This window comes from Acipenser ruthenus, chromosome 18 (assembly GCF_902713425.1).
Source record: "Acipenser ruthenus chromosome 18, fAciRut3.2 maternal haplotype, whole genome shotgun sequence".
Lineage (NCBI taxonomy): Eukaryota > Metazoa > Chordata > Actinopteri > Acipenseriformes > Acipenseridae > Acipenser > Acipenser ruthenus.
Window position 1 is genome coordinate 28,696,831 of NC_081206.1, and position 20,983 is coordinate 28,717,813.

Consider the following 20,983-nt stretch of genomic DNA (forward strand, 5'->3'; position numbering starts at 1 on the left):
CTCAGTTGTGATTGAGGTACAGGAATGGCTTAACAGGTATCAAATTAATTTTTAAAAGGACAGTAGAAAAATTGGGGAAAAAAACACCAACATTTATTTTACCACGCTTTACTAACGTGTAACAACCATCTTACCAGCACGTTAACAAATGCAGCTCTTTAGAAGTTAGTTAATTCTTAGTAGCCTACTAAAAGTATTTTTGTAAATGTAAACCTATATCACAAATGTGATTAAAACATGACGAATTTAAAATAACAAACATTTGTAAAACTACATTAAATTGTGAGACAGGGGCGCTGGAACTAGGGTTGCTGCACCTGGCTTTGCATGGCTTCCATCCTATGCAGGGGTTACAGTTTTGTTCAATGGCTTTCAGCTCCCCCACTATAAAAAAATGTTCCAGTGCCACTGCCGTGAGAACAAAAACTACTTGAAAGAGGATAAAGCACAATTGTTTCTTGTGGTCTTCACAACAAAGCAAACAACTTGCAATGCAGCAAGGAACAATTTGCTTATAGGCTAAATACTGTATCTGACAGCAATTTAATTGTATTTTACCAGAGAATGAATACAAAGACCAGAAACCAAGCAGCATGGACTGGACCTTTTTACGCTTGTTCAAGCAACACATTCAAGGTCATTATTATTATTATTATTATTATTTTTATTATTATTATTATTATTATTGAAACCTGGAGCAAACACATAACGTGAGCATCATCTCAAGTAATCTCCATCATATCATGGTTTAAACTTGTACTTGAAGACAGGCACACTCGTTCTTTTTTTTGTCCTGGTTAAACCTAAGACAACACAAAAACAGCACTATTCCGAATTAAATGTGGACATTACTAAGGTGTTTATTTTAAACTAACTTCAAAAGGGAAAAATAATCACATATGTCTGTAAAATATTGCACTGCACCACCATTCTAAAATATTCATGTTCTTCCAATACCATAAAAACATATAGAAATACTAAAGAAACTACTACAATTATACTAGTTTTGTATTTCTAAATAACACATTTAATTACAGGATATATATACTGAAAAGTTACATTGTTCACGGTGTATAAAATGTACATACACCAATGGGGAACTAACCACCCCCACTGGTTCTGCAAAGATCATGCACGTCTTCTATTCAACAATCACGCTCCCGCACGCATAAAACAGATACATAACATCTGGATTGCATTGGGACAAAACAAACAGCACTTACAAATATTTAAAATGTAAACGCTATACAAGTCCAATAATGCACTATGTTGCATTGTTGCATTTGTATAGAAAGATGCAGAATTCTCATGCTTTATTTTGATATGGTCATCTTTGGAATTGAATTCATTTTTTAAAACCATTCCATAAAGGACAGTTCAATACTTATTTTTAAAAATCTTGGAAACAGTACATGAAATAAAATGGAATTCAAAAAAATAAAAATGAGAAGACCAATAAAATGCATGTAACAGATTTCCAGATGTGTCTTTTACTTGCAGTTTCTAAAGAAAAACAGCGAACAGCCCATCCCATAATCAAACGTGTAGTATCCAGGCCTATAGCAGAGCACAGAGCCTAATTAGACAAAAAGACAAACCTGATTATGCTTAAAATAATTAAATAAATAATAATTTAAATAAATTAAATAAATAAATTGGGAACAGAAACCAGTTTTTTTTTTTCATATAAACTCATTTATTTTGTAGATGCTTAGTATAAGAACCAGCAAACAGTCTTCAACTTCTGTACAATACCCTTAAACTTTGCTCCAATGTTATGCACACTGACATTTGAACTAAGATTACATCAATCTTTGTCTTCACTATATTGGTGTGCCGAACTGGAGAATAACACTTGTCCTCACCAAGGCCAGGAGGTCAATCAGTACCCAGAGGAGGAGGGATGATTCCAGACCTGAATCCTAGAAGATGTTCTAGAAAGACGCGTTTCTAGCAGAAGACTCTCAACCACAAATGTTTGAAGAACTCGAAGTACTAAATGAGGAATGCTGAAAACTATCTTTTTAGACGCACCATCTAACTTTAGGGTTCAAGAAATCCGTGCAAAGACGCGCTCGGTATAGAATTACGCCACCAAATAAACACATAAATCACTTCATCTTTTTTCCTTTCAGTTCACTTAAGTTACATAAAAATATTTGGGAAATAAAATCTTGAACGGTATCAATTTTACTTTAAGGCAACATATTTGTTCCTCTTAAGAGGTTTTGTCTTTGTATAATTGTTCTTACTATTTTATTCAATCTTATTAGTGTACTATAGTAGCTTTTAAAAATATATTTTCAGGTGCAAGGTATATACATGCATAATTGCAGATGAGGGTTTTTTAGATCTTTTTTTTTTTCTTAACTGTGGAAGTAAACAGTTTGAAACGTGCTGCACAAGGCATGGTTAGCAGCCCTAGATGTTTCACAGTTGACGCATGACGACGCATGACGACGCACGGAACGATGTTAGTCGTACAAAATTAGCAGTGGCCTACCCTCCCCGGGCATTCCACGCTTGGAACACGCACTTCCAAAATCTAGAAAAACTACAGTATGATGACATCACATTTCTAGAAAAAGAACATTTTACTCTGGGTGCCAACAATTGTAAATGTAGCCAATGTCTGCATCTATCGCCCTGTACTTCTGTTAAATGTGGGAAAAACAATTAACACACAAACAAAACCAAACAGCAATATACTGTTCTTTACCATTTTTAATTCTTAAAGTGACAAACAACAATGAAATCTAATGCAGGTACTGGGAAACACCAGATCGATTTTATACCCTGACAAGCTATATTGGTATTTACAATTTTACGATTTTCTGCAAAACTTTATGCTTTGAAACAGTGAAGTAATTCAGTCAGACCTTTTTGTAGCTCAAGTTCACCTACAGTATATTTTATCAAAGCTGAACTACTGACAGCCTTGTTTATTTAAAAAAAAAAAACGTTATTGTTTCACTGTACTGGTAAAATAAGCAGCAACGCTCATGGATTACATACATACACAGAATACACATTTAAACAAAACAATCTAAAGCCACCATGCCTACACTGGCACAACAAAATCGTTCAGGAGTTTTAAATGATGAATCACTTATGAAATAACCAAGGGCTCACAGTAGAAAACTAGAGTTACCAAATTCATGCCCACTTCTGGTTGACAGTGGTTCTAAATCTTCACAGGTGGAAATCTACAACAAAAAAAAGCATTCATTAAAAAAATTAATAAAGGAAAAATGTTTAATTATAGCCACTGAATACAAAATAATATAAATTACATTTGCAGCTCATCTCAAAATCAACCTAGGTAACTAAGCATACTTTGGAAACCATACTAGGTGACAGGTAAGCTTTAAATACCAACAAATTAATAGTCTGATCTGGAAGCTAACCCTGAGAAGTTGATGTTTGGCTATTGGCTTTACATTTCTTTTCACCAAGGATAATGGAGTAGCATTTTTTAGAAAAAGCACTCAAATCACGGAGTTAATAGATCAATTCTACAGTAGCAATACCAATAACCATTGAACAAACAGATTTGAAAATTACAACTCACCTCAAGTTCCAAAACGTACGGCTCAAAATGAACGTTAAAAATATTTGGTGCGGTTCAGCGCTCTTTGTGCGAGCCGACCAGTTTCATCTGTGATTTTCTCCCAGTCTGTTTGTCCAACTACAAATCCAATAGCACGTTTTCTGTCAGCATCTTTTTTCTCTTCTAGATCTGCCCATCTCACCTACAGCACAGGGAAAACAAACACAAATAAAAATGTTATGAAAAAGAAAACAATGCATTGCTTTACTTTTTAAACCTCTCCACCAAAAACAGCTACGGATATGCAAAAATTAACATGGAGCACTTATTTTGGTACAAATGTAAGGAATTCATTTCCTAAAACAAAGGTCTACATTTGCAACCTATTGAAGTAGTGTACAGAAATACAGCAGTAAGCAAACTGTAATCAATGTCAAACTAACCTGTGCAGCATGTTTGCCAATGTATTATTGTAATGTAATCAAACTTGGAATCACTAGTACCTGGAAATGCATTTAAGATAAGACTATCGTGGCAAGCAATTAATTGCAGAAGATGGTGCAAGTCAGATATTATTTGGTTGGTTTAACACAAAATATTTAAAATATATATTTATTTATTTTACCCTCTTCTTGCCCGGCTCGGATCTGCGGGTTTCGTAATCGTCAGGAAGCTGCAGATAGTCTTCCATTCCTGACATTCTCCCCGAGTCCCGCTTCCGCTTGTTGCTGCTCCTCAAGCCGTCTAGTTTATCTGTTGAAATAAAACACACTCCTGGTTAAGATTGTATACTGGCTACCAACACTGCGATACTTTTCAAGCAAAACTGCTGTACAGTTTCAGGTAAAACACAGTTTTAAAAAAAAACGTACTTACTGTTCAAGAGCTCCTCCAAAATCAGCAGTAATTAACTTGCTTGAGAACATTTTAAAACTATCTTTCATGGGGTTACTTTTTTTTGCATGTGCATGTTCCGGTGATTGTTTCGATTCCCCCTCCCTCCCTCCCCGGTAGAATTAATTCCCAATGAAAACAATAGTATGAAACAAATGTCACTGAGACACAATGTAATGTTTTAAAGTCATTCTCCATAAGAATTCAACGGCATGAATTATAGAATCCTTCTTACTTGTTTATGAAAACAGTGGTTTAATATTGTCTGTACCATACCACATACACCGATTGTAAACGTACTGGACAATACATACTTGCCTTGTACAACTGTACAAAAAAACTAAAATAGTTTCAATTTGATAAAATTATCTTAAGTTAGAATGCAGAATGTAGGTAATCCGCTGCACAGAGTCAAATAATTACTAAACCTTTACAATTCAATTCACAACCCTATTGGCTAATACAGTGTCATAGTTTGTGACAACCACTGCCTTACAACTACTTGAATGGAGGTATGTGATTACAGTTGAAAAAGTGACCTGCAGGAGTACATTTATTTCTTAACCATAAGCCTCAACTCACGTTAGTATTTGTATAATATTCCAGGCAAAGGGCATTACCTGCTAGACAACAGACTCCAGTGACTATTAAGGGTTAGTTATCTAGGAGGTAATGCCATGTGTGGCAGGGTATTATCGAAGATGTTATGAACAGAAATAAAAAGTGCCGTTAAGTAATCTTTTTTTAATATCCATTTTCTTTTTTGCCGTTACTACGAGAGTTTCCTGATTAGTTAGCTTTGGAAGGCATCTACTGTTGGATAATGATCACTCTGCTTGATTGAGGTTTATATTAATTGAAGGTCTATAAAATGGACTGAATACATACTCATAAATGGAGTACATTTCTCAAACAGAGCTCTCGCCCTATACCACATTTGAACGGATTACAGATTTTACCTTTTCTAAATAAAATATTAAATTATATTGCCTACTTTCATTAAAGATTAGTTTGAGTATACTAGTATCACGGTAATGTACTTTATATACACAGCTCCAAACAATAAGGGATATTTAGAGATGTGTATATTTAATTAATGCACAACACCCTTAGTAGAGTCCTTAAAAATGCACATTTCACACAAAAAATAAAAAAAAGTAAAAAACTTTGTATTCATGTTTTTCTTTTAGAAGCATTCAGATGCAATTTGTGAGTAATATTAAAAACAATAATAATTTGAGGGAATGTGCATAAGAACATCTTGTTATACTGCTTTTACCACCAGCAGGTGGAGGGCAAGGAGATCTTAATACTGAGCACTGAAGGCTTACACTGCCCTAAAAGTACTAACTGGCTGTCAAGCCTGGGCTCAGAAGCCACAGTTGGATAGTTACACCCCTGACACAAAGCACAACTGTCTCTAAATACACCACAAATGCTGGAGGAACAAACACAATAGGCAGAACATTTACACCAAACATCATTTAGTATTTAACTGTACCCTTTTAACAGACCTATTTAAAAGTATATTCTGAGGGTGAAAAGAGTAATACCATGTCTGTGTGACCCTGTGTGGTCCAGTGGTTAAAGAAAAGGGCTTGTAACCAGGAGGTCCCCGGTTCAAATCCCACCTCAGCCACTGACTCATTGTGTGACCCTGAGCAAGTCACTTAACCTCCTTGTGCTCCATCTTTCGGGTGAGACGTAATTGCAAGTGACTCTGCAGCTGATGCATAGTTCACACACCCTAGTCTCTGTAAGTCGCCTTGGATAAAGGCGTTTGCTAAATAAACAAATAATAATAATAATAATAATAATAATACTAATAATGAAGATTGCAATGACCACTCTGAGGTGACCCGTGTCTCTGGATAGGACAGGAAGAAAAGCAAGTGAGCATTCTGCGTATGTTTGAGTAATACCTGCCTGCCACGATTTAAAACTGCGGTATCACACAACAAGGAAATACAATTTTTTTCACTTTACAATACCAAAAAAAAAATACTTGATACCACACATGCGGGTATTTCACACATTTAAGTTGTGTTTGCTTGTTTACTCAGTACAAACTAGTTTTTGTTGCAAAGCAGATGTTATTTACCTTTTAAGAACTTTCTATTCTATGAAATATTGCTTATGAAATAGATGATACAACACAAATTCATGACTATTTATTTTGCTCTAGTTCTAGTTTTTTTTTTATTCATCTAATTAGAATAAAAAAACTATTTATTTTTAAAACTAGGAAACTCACAATGCCAATTCGCTGGCTTCTTAGGTGTTTCCTAGTTTTATAACATGTTTTTCCTTTTAGATCCAAAACCTTCCCTTTATATATTTTACTACGGTGATTAGTATCCCCACACTTGTTAGATGACAAATGTAGCAAATATTTGAATTAAAGTAGAATTGAGAAGTGTTTAAAAATTGTGTCTCAACTTCGTAGTCAAAATGCTACTCGGAAAAATCTGGCTTGCCAAAGCGACCGACATAGTTCTGAAAATAGTTTTTTTTGACGTTTCTGTATAATTCTGTATTACACCAAAGTTTACATTCAAATTGCCAGATTAAGACAGCAAAAGAAAAATGCATTTGTTCATTGGCAGCTGATGTTGAAACACTGCAAAGTCGATACTATACTAATATCCAAGCCAAAACTGCTGGCATATTAGTATAATATTGTTTCTGACATGCAAGAAGGAAGCCACCTTATAATAATAAAATTCATTGACAATTTGAAGACACTGAAAAGGACTTCCAGGTCGAAGAGTTTTGTCATTGAATTTTAGATTCTTTAGTATTTCTTTGTTCATTACCTCCCAAAAAATTTGAAGAAACATTACGCTTGATAATGGTTATATACACTATATAAGTTTGTTTTTGAAGAAAGAATTTAGAAGCTTGGTTTAATACAATGTTTTTCATTTTTTTTTATTATGTTATGTAAGAAAATGCAACATCACTGAGTGAGCTATTAAAACAAGGGATAATAAAGGATTTGTACATTTTATACATTTAAAAATAAAAACAAAAAAATATATATACCTACCAAGTTTTGCCCCGGATGTGTCCATTTCCCATTTGCTTTTTGGGATGTAACCCTATATTACACACAGAAAGAGACTCCAACAGTTAGACAGTAGCATGGATCACAAAGAACCCTCACAAGTGTGGGAACTGCGAAAGCGAAGTCTTAAAAATAGATAACAATTAAACAAAGCATTGTCAATGAGGAACAAGATTAAGCAAAGGTCTTTGAATGGTAAATACCAAATATACATGAGTAGGTTTCAGCATGCAGCCAATTCCTTCACAGTGGTAATAGAAGTGCAGTTGTGAAACAGGTACAGAACATACATAACAAATAAAAAACGCAAATGGTTACTGAATAATACAGGAGGCAGTACTGTTGTATGATGCAATACCGGACCATAGCTTTCATAAGCCCATTTCTCAAAGATGAATTAAAATCTGCATAATATTTTTATGTGCAATATAACTCAAGTTTTCATATGAAAAGTATTCCTTGTTTATACATAAAAAGTATTTTTGTAATAATGCATACTGTTACAAGATAGTAAAGAATCAGTGTGTAAAACAGGATACTCATGAACAGAAACTGGTCTTTGCTTAAACTCTGAAAAAGAAATACAACCGTATTGAACTGTTTGAAATGGTTTGATATAAATGGCATTTGCATATTTTGTTTCGTCAATTTTGTTTCAGCTCCTGCCGCTACAAGTACCACAGCCCTGCTAATGCATCGTTTGAAGAATTTAAGTGTCTTGAAAAATGTGCACAGCACATTAATATGCTATTTGTGAGCTGGGTTCTAAACATTGTACGCAAATGGTTTGAGAAACAAAAAATGTCAAGTTGTACACAAATATTCTTTTAGGCTATATTCAACCTAGCAAATAAATAAATACATAAATAAATACATAAATACATGCAAGTTCAGTTACAGTGAAATTTCTCTGTTAAGGCCAGTCAAGGGACCTACAAAATATGGCCTTAATGGGTGGCCTTTAAGAGAAGTTTCATTGCAAAAATTATCCTGTCAAAAAAAGTGACTAAACTGAATTGCAAGGGTTTAAAAATACATATGAATTGCTTTAACTAGTGCCCTCAATAAACACTAATCCATGTCAGTACTCATAACAAAATATATGTTCATGTACAGTAAAAACACAATGCTGACATAACAGCACACCTCTGATGTAATGTGCTGGTTTAATGTTTCTGTATCAGTGTATTTTAAATTAATTGATATTACATTTTACTGTAATACCAGATACAATTGAGAGCTCTATTTTAAGTGTACCTGTTTGTGAAAACCAAGGAACACTTGACATGTGTTTGTTTTTTTACATGATTTTTCAACAAAGAGAAAGCAGCACAACTATTGTATATTAATGCAACGGTAAATGAGGGTTATATGTTCAAAAGGGGAGGAAAAACAGCTTTTAACCAACATAGATTGCTAGACTTTAAAAGGTTGTAAACATTTTTTAAATCTTTAACATTTTCAGTACTCACAATTATTTGATAATCATCATTATTATTATTTTTAAATACAGCTCACTATCTTGCAATATTTCAGTATTATTTACAAGAAACCTTGTCACTGTATGAAAAAAAAAAAAAACACACCTTGAACAGCCGGGGAAAAAAAAAAGCCATCTGGGATATTATACACCACAAAACAATAAGATAAAGCCCTGAATTCATATTCCTTAATCCTACCAGATCGCCTTCCTCCTCTTTTATATCCTCATCCTTTGTCTCCACTTTCTGTTCTTCTTCTGCTGGGTCAAAATCCTCCATTTCAACCTGAAAGTGTAATTAAAAGGAAACCACTTAGTGCTTGCTGTCTTAAATAACAACAACAAATGCTACATAGTGTTTTCGAAAGCAGTACCCCTTGGCATTCGCTTAGACTAGTTAATGTGCAAGTCAATTGCTCCTCATTGCCCTCAAAATAGAACATCATTTATCTTCAAATGAGTACAAATGCCAGAAACTGTGCCATGTTAACCAGATGTTAACAAAGGAAGAAGTTAACTATTACCAAATACTGAAGTCCCCTCCCCCTCCCTATTCCATTTCCTTCTGGTGTGCAGGTGAACAGAATCTAGCCTGAGGTACATTTCAATACAGTATTAAATAAAGCCCGGTATGAAAATGGTATGAATGCAGTTACTATTCTAATACAAGGCTACATGGTGTTAATATAAGCGAGGGTATTCAACTATTCCAGGAACTATATAGTAATTCAGAAGTGAATGACAGCACAGCAAAATTCATTTTATGGTATAAAGCAGCAATGAAAAGCGTTGAAAAAAGTTATTAATGCTTCAAATTACCATATAGCTTACTAGATGGGGGAAAAAAAGAAGATGTAGGAGGTGACTAAAATGCCAAGACTATTATTTTCTCACTTACCTCCTCAATAGCAGCATCTTGTAACAAGGACCTAATATCCAAGCGCACCATGTGACGAGGAGCCGTCTCCCAATTATGAGCCATCTATAAAAAAAATGACATCATTTGAAAAAACAATACAAAAAATTAAATAGATTCCACAAATATGTAACATGCAGGGTAACACCTATATAACCCTCTGTTAATTAGATTTTGTTTTCAATTAGAGATTCCACGGACTAAACATTTCAAGTTTAACAGCATTAAATTCTAAAACATTGTATCACATCATATATGTATATACTGCTCTTAAGACCCTCATTCCCACAGCAGTAAATATACATGGTGTGCATAAGTACAAATTTGTGTTTAGCAGGACAAGTTAGTTCCAGTTCAGGAAGGCAATTCCACTCTAGATTTAAACAGGTATAATTTACAAATTGACTACTTCAGACCTTGTCAGAGATATAATAGGTTACATTTTATAATAAACCTGGAGAACCCCTGGGGAAATGCACAGTTCTTATTTACAGACCTTTGTAATGTCTTTCAGTTTACGTCCATGGATGTTCCTTTTGGCACATGTCTGATTATCTGTACTGATTTCAGCCAAGTAGACCTGGACAAGGGAGAAATAAAATTATAGAAATGTTAAAAAAAAAAAAACTACAGCTACTACAACATTATTGCACGTCCCAAGTATACTGCAGACAGTTCCCATCTCCTATCCTGCAGAAAGTTAAAGCAGAAGTGACTCACCTCAAAACCTTTAGTCTTAGCAGCACTCCAGAACTGATCAAAGTATTTGACTCGATCGTTAATGGCATCTATGATGATGAAAGGAAAGAACCCATCATCCAGTGTCTTTCGAAATGTTTTTATCATACTACTGCGGTACGTGTCTTCCATCTCTGGCTCGTATTCATATTCCAAGACCTGAAAAAAAAAAAAAAAAGAGAAATACAGAACAGAACTTAGTAGGCAAACACACAGCAAACTAAACGTACTGGAATCTGGATTAATCTACACTGTGCCAATACAAAAGCTTCTTTCTAAATAAAATTGAAATTGTTACATATGTGAACTTAAAAACGCAAACCTTCTTTTTGATACGCCTTCCCGTGTCAGGATCCTTCTCAACTTTCTCCACCTCAGTCATAAAATAATCGTCCAGGCCAAGAACGCGAGGAGGTGCCCCTCCATATTCCACCTCCTTATCCTACAGAATAAAGGGATGGAAGGGTGTTAGTTTCGGTTTACAATTGAAAATAAAATTCTACTTAGGAAATCACTACTTGGTCTTAAAACACAAATTCTTGAAGATAAAACTAAAAACTAAACCAATTACGCTGATCTGATGATATTCCACTAAAATAATACTTCTATAATGATTGAAATCGGATGGAACATACACACCCGTATCAGTTTGGCAACGTGCGTTTTCCCACTACCTGGCAGTCCTCTCATAATGACAACCATCTGAAACACACAACCAAGTGTACATTAAAGTTAATAAAAACAGTAATTAGTACAATTTTAATAATGCAGTTTTTACATCTACAGGGCTGCCCCTGTAAACAGATTACAACCAAATGTTGCAATAACAGGTTTTATAACACTGTATATAAAAAAAAACAAAAAAAACATACCACCCTACAAAAAAATAAATCTACTTTATTCCCCATTCCAGTACTGATGAAGTAATTTTTTTTGGAATATGTAAACGTAATGCTGGCAAGAGATCCTATTTATTAAATATAGAAATACATTGAAAATATTCCTAGAAAACTGACGACGTAACACCGCCACCCTCTTCTTTAACTCACCCTCTCAGGTCGGCTCTCCCTGCCTGGAGGTTTGAGAATATCATCCACATTTTTCATTTCGGGTTTCTTCTCAACACGTGGCTGAGGAGGGGGAGGGTGAGGCAAACAGGGAGCAGGAACAGGCATTCTTTCTTCAGGGTACCCCCGACTGTCACCTACAATGCAGCAATTATGAGTTTAAACCACTTTATCTGAATGTTTATATTGTATATTGCACATGACAACAACAGTGCACAGGAATTCAATTCTAGGTTATTTTGTGTGGGCAATATTTGCGCTTTAAAAACAGCTTTTGGACCATATTGTATTAATATAATGTTATTTCCTGCAAATGCCTGCTTAGTTGAAACAGTCGTTGAAACATATGAACTCGATGTTTGACAAATTTAGGTCTGTTTGTGAACATTATCAACAAGGGCGCACACTAATCAGTAGTGCTTGTACAAGGTCTATGCAGGATGCTTACATTTAATCACTGTGACAAATTATCAAAAAAGGGATTTGGTTGATGGGAGGGGCATGTATCACTTTGCACCCAGCCTGAGCATGCTCCTTTGTTACAAATAAATGAATCAATATGTCTAAATCTTACCTCCGTATCCAGGATGTCCATGGTCATAGGGCGGCCGATCAGGGCCACGCTCATAGGGTGGTCTGTCATGTACAGATCTGCTAAAGCGCTCTTTGCTATCTCGATGATCCTTGCTGTCTCTGTCTCGGCTATCCCTGCCCTCTCGGTCTCTCTCTCCGTCTCTGCTTCGGTCTCTCTCTCTTTCTCTGTCTACTGACCTGGACAAGGAGCCAGGAGGAAACCTGAAAATAAATTGAAAGTTAGAAAGAGGGGCTCACCCTTGGCCTTTGTAATTTTCAACACTCAATATCAATGGATCTGGTGTCAGCTATAATTATGGGCCATGTCAAAGGCAGTACCTCTCCTCTCTGGAGTAGCGATCCCTCTCATATCTTTCCCTCTCGTAATCCATAGGTGGTTTCTCAAAGTATGGGTCTCGTTCTCGCTCCCTCTCTCTCCCATACTCTCTGCGCTCCAAATATGGGTCTCCTCGACGCTCAAAGTATGGGTCTCTCTCGTAATCCCGCGGGATCAACAGCTCTGGGGGACAGAAGTTAACAATTTACACAAACATAGAATGGAGGTTCCTGAACTGTGGTCTTTTGAGAAGGTAGTCCCTGAAGGATTCTCATTAGGATTTTGCATCCTGCTATTACCAAACAAATGCTACACTAAACCTAGTGCACAGACAGCATCTCGACAAATTTTATTGTACAAAGTATGTTCTTATTTATTTTCATGCCGCTAGTGGTTAGTGGGGGGAAAAAAATCCCTAAAACACTAAGATGGTCTTCATGTTTGAAATAGTAAAGAACCCAGTGTTCTATAAATGAATGTAAATAAAAATAAAAATGTTTACAAATGAATAAGACTGCCTTTTTTGGTCCAAATACTGGTTTAAAATTATTTATTGCTCCAATTTAAAGCTATGAGTGTGAGGTGCAGAGTGAACAGACTGCTTACCTTTCTCATATGTTCTCTCAACAGGAACTGGGTCAGGTCTTAGAACAATCCTCTCTCCATAGGACCTCTGTTCAACTTTAGCTGTAGGAACATCTAAAGCAAAAACAAAAAATGTGTAAAATTAAGAGGCAATAAAAAATCTATCCTTGATAATCTACAAGATAAGAAAAGAGTGATCTGAACACACGTTACGTAATGAGTGACAAATTCCCTTACAATCACGTTAGAACTGTTTTACTTACCACGTCCATGGCCATAATCCACAGTCTTTGGAATAACAGGTGGTTTGCTCAGCGATGATGCTGGCAGTGATGCATGGTCTTGTACAGCGTGGGATAACCCAAAGCTAGATTCAGTAACTTGAGTACCACTTCCAGAGTCCCAAAGATTGTGTACATTATCCCTGCCCCAGTTCTTCTCTTCAGTGTGGGCCAAAAGCTCTGTACCTGTAGAAACTAGGCCACTTTCAGGGCCTTGGCTAGCCTGCAAAGGAAATAAACATCCATTAGCTGCTTTTCGTTTTGTAGAGAAACATTTTTACTATTCTCTAAATCCAAAACAGTTTTCCTGCAGCCTTAGTATTTGTTATGTTGGAATTTACTACAATTGGCCATACCTGGAAAGCAGCCGTAACTGATGGATGGACCTGCATCCCCACCATTCCTGTCCCTACAGCCCCTGGCTGTGCCACTGGATCAGCTGGATCGTGTTTAATAAAATCATTTAGCACCTGCAGCTGCTCCTGGCGTTCCCTAAAACCACATTGAAAACATATTTAAAATGTGTTGCTTGAGACAACATTCAAAAGCAGTTACATCAGTAACAGGAGGATTTAATTACCTCAACATCTTGAGTTCCTGAGCAGCTTTCAGAATAATGTCATGCTGTCTCTGAGAAAGTGCCAGCACATTCTGTGCCGTGTTAGAAGATTCATCCATAAGACTTTCAGAAGTATCGCCGGGCTGAGGAGGAAGATTAGTAGCAGGAGGAAGAATTGCAGGGGACTGGCCAGGAGGAGCATCTTCCAAGTAATCTTCAAACGGGGGTCTCTGGTCATCTATCTCTGGTATGTAACTCCTCTCAGGCAGGACCTCTCTGCCCCATTCTGGTCTCCCCGGTGGGTAGTCTCGCTCTTCCGTCCTATAGCCTGGTCCTTCTGGGTATTCCCTGACCCTCATATCCCCCCTCTCCCTCATAACCCTTTCATACAAATAGTCCCGATCCCTTTCATTTATCCAGCGCTCCTCTCGAACGTGCTCCGACGGCAGCCGTGGAGGATATGGTGGGTAATCCCGGCCACGTTCCTTCATTTCCCACTCAACTTTTGGCCTGTAGTATTCCTGGTCTCGCTCATAATCCCTGCTGTGGTAATCTGGATAAGGTCTACCATATCTGCCCGGCTCTGAGTCCAACTCCTGCTTGTAATCCCGGTAATAACTGTCACGTCTGGAATCCCTTTCCATTATCTCATGGGGCAGAAGGGGGCGCCTGGGATCTCTATCCATGGCACCATGGGGTAGGGAATGAGGGCCCCTATCTAAGGCTTCATGTGGTAGAGGGGGGTGCCTGGGAACCCTATCCATGACATCATGGGGTACAGAAGGAGGACCCCTGGGATCTCTATCCATGACATCATGGGGTAGAGAAGGAGGACCCCTGGGATCTCTATCCATGACATCATGGGGTAGAGAAGGAGGACCCCTGGGATCTCTATCCATTACTTCAAGGTGTCGGCGAGGTGGGCCCCTGTCCATGGCCTCATGGGGTAGTGGAGAATGTCGTCGGAATGGTGGTCTTTCCTCCCTCCAGTATGGATCCCTGTCCTCCCAATATTCAGGCTCTGGCTCTCCCCATGGTCTCTCTCTCCCAAAGTCATCCAGCAGCTCTCTTTCCAATAGGGGGCTTTCTCTATCCCGGCCTTCATAATAATGTTCTCTGAAAGGTTCCTCTTCATCTTGCTCCCCACCCCACATTTCATTTCGAGGAGGCATCTGCTCCCTCTCAGCACCATGCCTGTCTATGGTAGAATCCCCCCATGCATTGCTATTCTCCTGATCCTGGCTTCTGTCCTTACTGCCTTCCATGTATGGAGGTCTATAGTCAAAAGGCTTAGGGTTGGGAGCCACACCTACTGATTTAATCTTTGAAAATGCAGGCTGCCCCCTCCCAAGCCCTTTGGGAGCCATTGATGTATTCCGACTATCCACTGCAGAGAATTTAGGAGGCGACTTGGAGGGTACTGTTTTTTTTGGAAGCTGCTCAGTGCCTTTCAACCCTCCCTGCACTCCTGTTTTGTATTTGTCTTCTCCTGGTTTTAAGGTATTTTTATTAGTGGAAGGCTCTTTCTGAGTTTCAGCAGAAGCTGTTAAAGGAGTGGGCTTGGCTGTATCAGAGGCAGGCAGTTTTTTTGGAGCCTGTCCGCCAGACTGCTTTGGTTTCTCCACTGGCCCTACTCTCTGAGGGATGGGATCATTAGGGATGAAAAACCCACAATCTGAATCCAAAAGATCTTCTGTAACAGACAGACAGGAAGTCGAGTCTCCAACATCTGAATCTCTCTGATCTTCTGATGTGGTTACAGGTCTTTTAAGACACTGGTCCTCAAATTTAGATATTTTTGTGTCAGAGCCCTCAATTTGACCGTCTTGTGGTTTTAATACTGGCGGCCCTGAAGCATCAGATTTGGGTGGTTGATTTTGAATTTTGGTGGACTGATCAAATTTGTTTGGTGCTCCAAATCTAGATGGTTGTTCAGATCTGGGAGGTTGATCAAACCTGTGTTGTTGAACAAATCTGGGTGGTGGACCAGAACTAGGAGAACCTCTCCCTCTGGGACCATCAAATCTGCAATAAAAGTAAAACAATACATCTTAGTAAACAAGAGGTACTCAATGCAACAGTCTTACAATAAAGCCTGGGAAATCTTGGGAAGTGCTCTGTAGAATAGTTTTTCGCAATAAAATCAAACAAGAAATGCTCAAGACTACAAATTATTCCCTTACATCTATATCCATCTCAACAACATTTTTGGCACTAATGGCCATAAAAACGCAATGTACCCAAAAATAAAAAGGGCAATTATTTCTGAAAGAAAATTAAATCATGCAACACGTCCTGCATACTTCTCTAGGAAAAATAAACTAATCTAATATACAAATATGTATGCCAATTTATTTAATTATTTTGCACTGAAAAAACTGAAGCTATTTAATTGGTTCTTAATGTGTACTATGTGTATTTAAGCAATCCCTCAACTAAACTATTGTCAGAATTTGTTATCCTGCAGATAATCCTTCTTGCCTAACAAGACATTCTCTTGGGGGGGAGAAAAAAAAAGACTCACCTAGGGCCTCTAGGGCCTTCAAACCTGGTCACTTTATTGGTAGTATGCAATACACCCGACGGTCTCAAACCAGGAGCAGTAGGTCCAGCTGAAGTAGAAACTGATGATGATGATGATGATGACGATGTCGATGCAGAAGATGTTGCCGATTTTCCTGTGACAGACGAAGTGCCACTCTTTGCTTCAGCTAAAGCAGTTGTCACGGGAGACACCTGGGCATTAACTTGCGTACTCACCTTCCCTGGTGGGGCAGGCAATGCTGGGGGTGGACCCTGGGGCATTGGAGCGGGGGGTGGACCCTGGGTTACTGGAGCGGGGGGTGGACCCTGGGGTACTGGAGCGGGGGGTGGACACTGGGGCACTGGAGCGGGGGGTGGACCCTGGGGCATTGGAGCGGGGGGTGTTACGGCAGGAGTCTTTGGTGGAAGTGGAGGAACAGAGGCCACTGGTGGTGGTACTGGTCCTCCTGGTGCAGCCTGGTGATAATGCCCATACTGGGGCACTCCTACCATATTACCCACATAAGGAGGGCTGACAAACTGATGCTGCATGTTACGAAGAGTGGTCAGCCTTTCTTGCAGGTGGGAAGAGGTGGATTTCATTTGCTCTTGCCATTGTTTCCACTGGGAACCGTACTCACGCAGCTGGTCCTTATGTGGATAGGTCTGGAACTGCTCTTCCCAGATTAGAAATTGCCGATTCCACTCCTGATACAGAGGGATAAATTGCTGCTGCTGCATCTCGTAATGTCTAAGCTGCATATCCATAGGCATGGTCTACAGTGTGGGACACAAATAAATAATAAAGTTTGTATAATCATGATTTAATTGTAGATAGCAGTGGGCCCTACAAAGGTTATTTATTTATTTTTTTAATAGAAAAAGTTAAGAATCCAACAGTTTATATAATTTATAAAAACAATAACTCTGTGTCTAGAAAACAAAAAGAGTGAGAAGGTAGCATATAAGTTTGGAATTACCATATCTATTCATTGAAAGTGACTAACCTGAAAGTGCGCTGGCTGTTGCATGAACTGCTGGTACTGAGCCAGGAGTTGTTGGAGCTGTGCATGCTGCTGCATCATTGCCTGGTATTGATAGCCTGTTCTCTGTTGCTGAGTCTGCTGCCACTGAGCTGCTGCAGCCTGAAGATGCTGCAAACGTGCCGCCTCGACTGGATCCTCCAGGGATGTAACACTAGTGGCCTATGCATGAAGGAAATAGGCATATGAAGTGTTTAGAGTAAAGCGCACAATTATAAAACTGTGTAAAAGGAATAATTTCGCCTTTTAGTATATGGATTATACTCCTTTTATAAACCAGAAAGTCTGTTTACATTCCCATGGTAGTTTTAATGTCACTCTTAACTTAACATAGGTATGCTTTTGCAAATACCTGCTGCAGTAGGTGGTTATAAATTACATTTTCAAGCTCTAATACAGCTCAAGAAACAAAAAAGAACATTGGCATCGGTTATTCTGATAAAATTTTACATAACTAACATGGGTTTTAAATAAACCACCTTAACTAGGTAATAAGAATGATTTTTTTACAACCAAATAGGACACTTTTAAAACATATATATTTCAACATAAAGAATATGGTTAATGTGCAAATTAAACAGAATCTGTATGCTAAATGTTTACTAGCACAGCATAAAAATATGCTCTGACTGGAATCTAAATGTCCCTACCTTGGACTCCTCTGGAGGGGGCGGAGGAGGGGGCTCTTCTTTGGGAGGTGGTGGTGGGGGTTCCTTTTTTGGAGGCTCCATGGGTGGAGGTGGGGCAGGCTGCTTGTTGTCAGGGGGCTGATCTCCTGGAAGCTTACTTGCTTTAGCTTTTTCATTTTTTTGCTGCTGTTTCAATTTTTGCAAACTCTGCAGGTGCTGCTTGTACCAATACTGCTGTTGCTCCTAAGAAAACAAACAATATGTGTAAGCTTCTTAGGTATTCATGTAACACTGTTATCAAGCATGCAGACTCTTATGGAAAGCAAAATAAGCATGTTGTTTTGTTTCTAACTAGCATGTACAAGAAGTTGGCCTGCCTTGGACTTCCACAATTTAATTCCAAGCTATAAAAGTATGTCAGTGTCACTGGCAAGGCTGCAGTATACACAATTAGACCCTCAGTATTATTAAAAGGGAGATCACCATAAGCTACATCTACAATATTTACAAGTAACAAAGTGCGAATTATGTTCAGACAGGCATCTCTTTCCAAGACTGATACGCCCAATAACTTGAGCAAAAGAAGGTTCAAACCAAGAGGTTTCATCACAATTAAATGAGCAGTTCAAGACATGTAAAAAAAGTAATGCTGAATTTATGCAAGTACATGTATAGTAGGTACTGACAGTATATCCTCAGATTCAGATCTCGATAAGTTGCAATAAGTAATGCCCTTACAAAGTTTAGTTCTACAAATATACGTTTAATAGTGACAAAGACAGAGTAATGCTTCCATATAGCCCCAGTCCTTCTAAAGTTTCATCACTTGGATAATCAGCTGGATGTTGAACTGTAGTACCGCCAAGGTGCAAACACACACACATTTCAAAAACGTTACATTTTTAAAATTCACATTTGCATACAACTAACTTCCAGGATCATATATGCACAAATGGTGTCTAAACATACCTGTGCACTGTACAAAACCACATTAATAAAATAGACCAGATGGTCCACTTCTAACCATAAGAATGCACTTCTACAAATATGCAAATAAATGAATGTGAAAGCTATACAGTACCACTTCCCTATATGGGCCCAGCAGGGGAGTGGGGCGACTCTTCAAAGTTATAAAACATGCAAATAAGGTATTCAGAGTTATACATACATAAATACATAAATAAAAGTCTACTGAATCTGTAATTGTTTCTGGTGGAACTGCGTAAACATACCTGTAATGACATTGAAGACAAATCTGGAGACTGCTCCTGCTTCTCATCACTGTTATCTTGTTGCTGAGCGCTTTCGTTGTATTTATTATTAATATTCTTATTCGGTTGGTCTGGTGCATTGATGGGGTTTGTGTCCGGAGGTGGCTGCGCTGGCGGTTTAGGATCCACTGGTCTGTGTTGTTGCTGCTGTGCTTGCGACGGTGGTGGTGGTGTTGGTGCTGGTGCTGGTAGTGGTGGTGGAGGTTGTTGTTGTTGGTGGTGCTGTTGATGCTGCGGCTGCTGTTGTAGTAGCGGATGGTGCATTTGATGCTGTGGTTGTTGATGCTGCTGGTATGAAGGCCCAGAAGAAACACCATCACCAACACCTGGACCGGGGGGAGGGGGCCCCGCGCTACTTCCCTGCCAGGCATCGGGAGAGCATCCACCAACGCCATAAGGACTGCTATTGTGATGCAGCACGGACTGCAGTTGCTTCTGGTGGAGCTGCTGTAGTTGTTGCATTTGCTGCAGGTGCTGTTCCCTCAGACTCTGGAAATTGCCTTGAGACGGAGCCGGCCCCCTGGTAAAGCTCCCACCAGGCGGCCCGTATCCCCCATAGCCTCCTCCGACCGGTGCTGTCCCTCTAACAGGGTGAGGACTGCCGCCATAGTTCTGCGGAACGGGAGGAGGATGCTGGGCACCACCGCCATACTTCCCCCAAGTGGGGTACATACTTAGTCGCTGTAGGCCTCAAAACAGTCAAACAAAGCCGGCCCAATTTGTAAATAATTTTAAAACCGGTAAACACCCGCTTAGGAGAGCACGAAAACTAAGAATGGTATCCGTAATCAGCCGTCTCTTCCCCAGAGCCACTTAATATTATTATTATTATTATTAAGAAGAAAATAAATTGCCTTCCTCTGTATGTGTCCCTTCTCATTAACACAAGCGGGAACGGCACTGTGCACGGAAACGTAATGGCGTTGAGCACGAACGCTCACGCTTTCACATGACGTCACTCACTCAAAAACTTTATTTATACAAATAAAAAGATAATATGGCTACTATTTACGCATATGCCTACATTAGCGTTTTCTTTTTGGTTTTGCACATATTGGTACACAGCAATTTAACTGTTTCAAAAAACCGTTATTTATAGATTTAACAAAAATAGAAAACTGATCTCAAATAAGAAAACGTTATTATTAACCAAAAAGACAAACATGAATATTACAATACTCAAATGTAAATATATAGGCCTACTATAAAAATTGCTTTTGAAAACACATTTTACTTAATATAAACGTAATTGATAATGGACCAACAGAGTAAATGATAGCTTAGGTTTGAAAAAGGTTAAATAATATCTTCTTTAGAAAAGATTAACATTCACGTATCCCTCATTCCTGAAATCGTTTCTTTTTGTGTATGCAGACACGTATATGTGTGTAAAATACTTATAGTGACTGGATTGACCACTGCATACCCAATAAGGAGACACCTCACAGTAGTGTGATTTGTTCCACCATA

At 38.4% G+C, this 20,983-nt stretch overlaps 1 protein-coding gene across 1 annotated transcript; it reads right to left on the reverse strand.

Annotated features, from left to right (window-relative positions):
- Positions 1-2,709: 2,709 nt before the first annotated feature.
- LOC131698679 (YLP motif-containing protein 1-like) lies at positions 2,710-20,448 on the reverse strand. The gene is made up of 21 exons (XM_058991842.1): positions 19,475-20,448; positions 18,264-18,485; positions 17,578-17,775; positions 16,572-17,347; positions 14,069-16,072; positions 13,845-13,980; positions 13,471-13,711; positions 13,229-13,321; positions 12,625-12,805; positions 12,287-12,507; positions 11,695-11,849; positions 11,285-11,347; positions 10,968-11,087; positions 10,628-10,804; positions 10,404-10,487; positions 9,890-9,973; positions 9,191-9,277; positions 7,494-7,545; positions 4,176-4,303; positions 3,572-3,752; positions 2,710-3,206 (listed from the first exon to the last, which is right to left on the reverse strand). Exons 1-20 carry the CDS (start codon positions 20,183-20,185, stop codon positions 3,606-3,608), a joined length of 5,880 nt encoding a protein of 1,959 aa, XP_058847825.1. The 5' UTR covers positions 20,186-20,448; the 3' UTR covers positions 2,710-3,206; positions 3,572-3,605.
- Positions 20,449-20,983: the final 535 nt, after the last annotated feature.

Excerpts from the sequence above, each read along its gene's own strand:
- LOC131698679 (XM_058991842.1), bottom strand. The coding sequence starts at position 20,185 with ATGTACCCCACTTGGGGGAAGTATGGCGGTGGTGCCCAGCATCCTCCT. Across the intron at positions 17,348-17,577 it reads AACAGCCAGCGCACTTTCAG|ACCATGCCTATGGATATGCA; the intron begins GTTAGTCACTTT and ends CCCACACTGTAG. Across the intron at positions 10,488-10,627 it reads CTAAGACTAAAGGTTTTGAG|GTCTACTTGGCTGAAATCAG; the intron begins GTGAGTCACTTC and ends TCCCTTGTCCAG.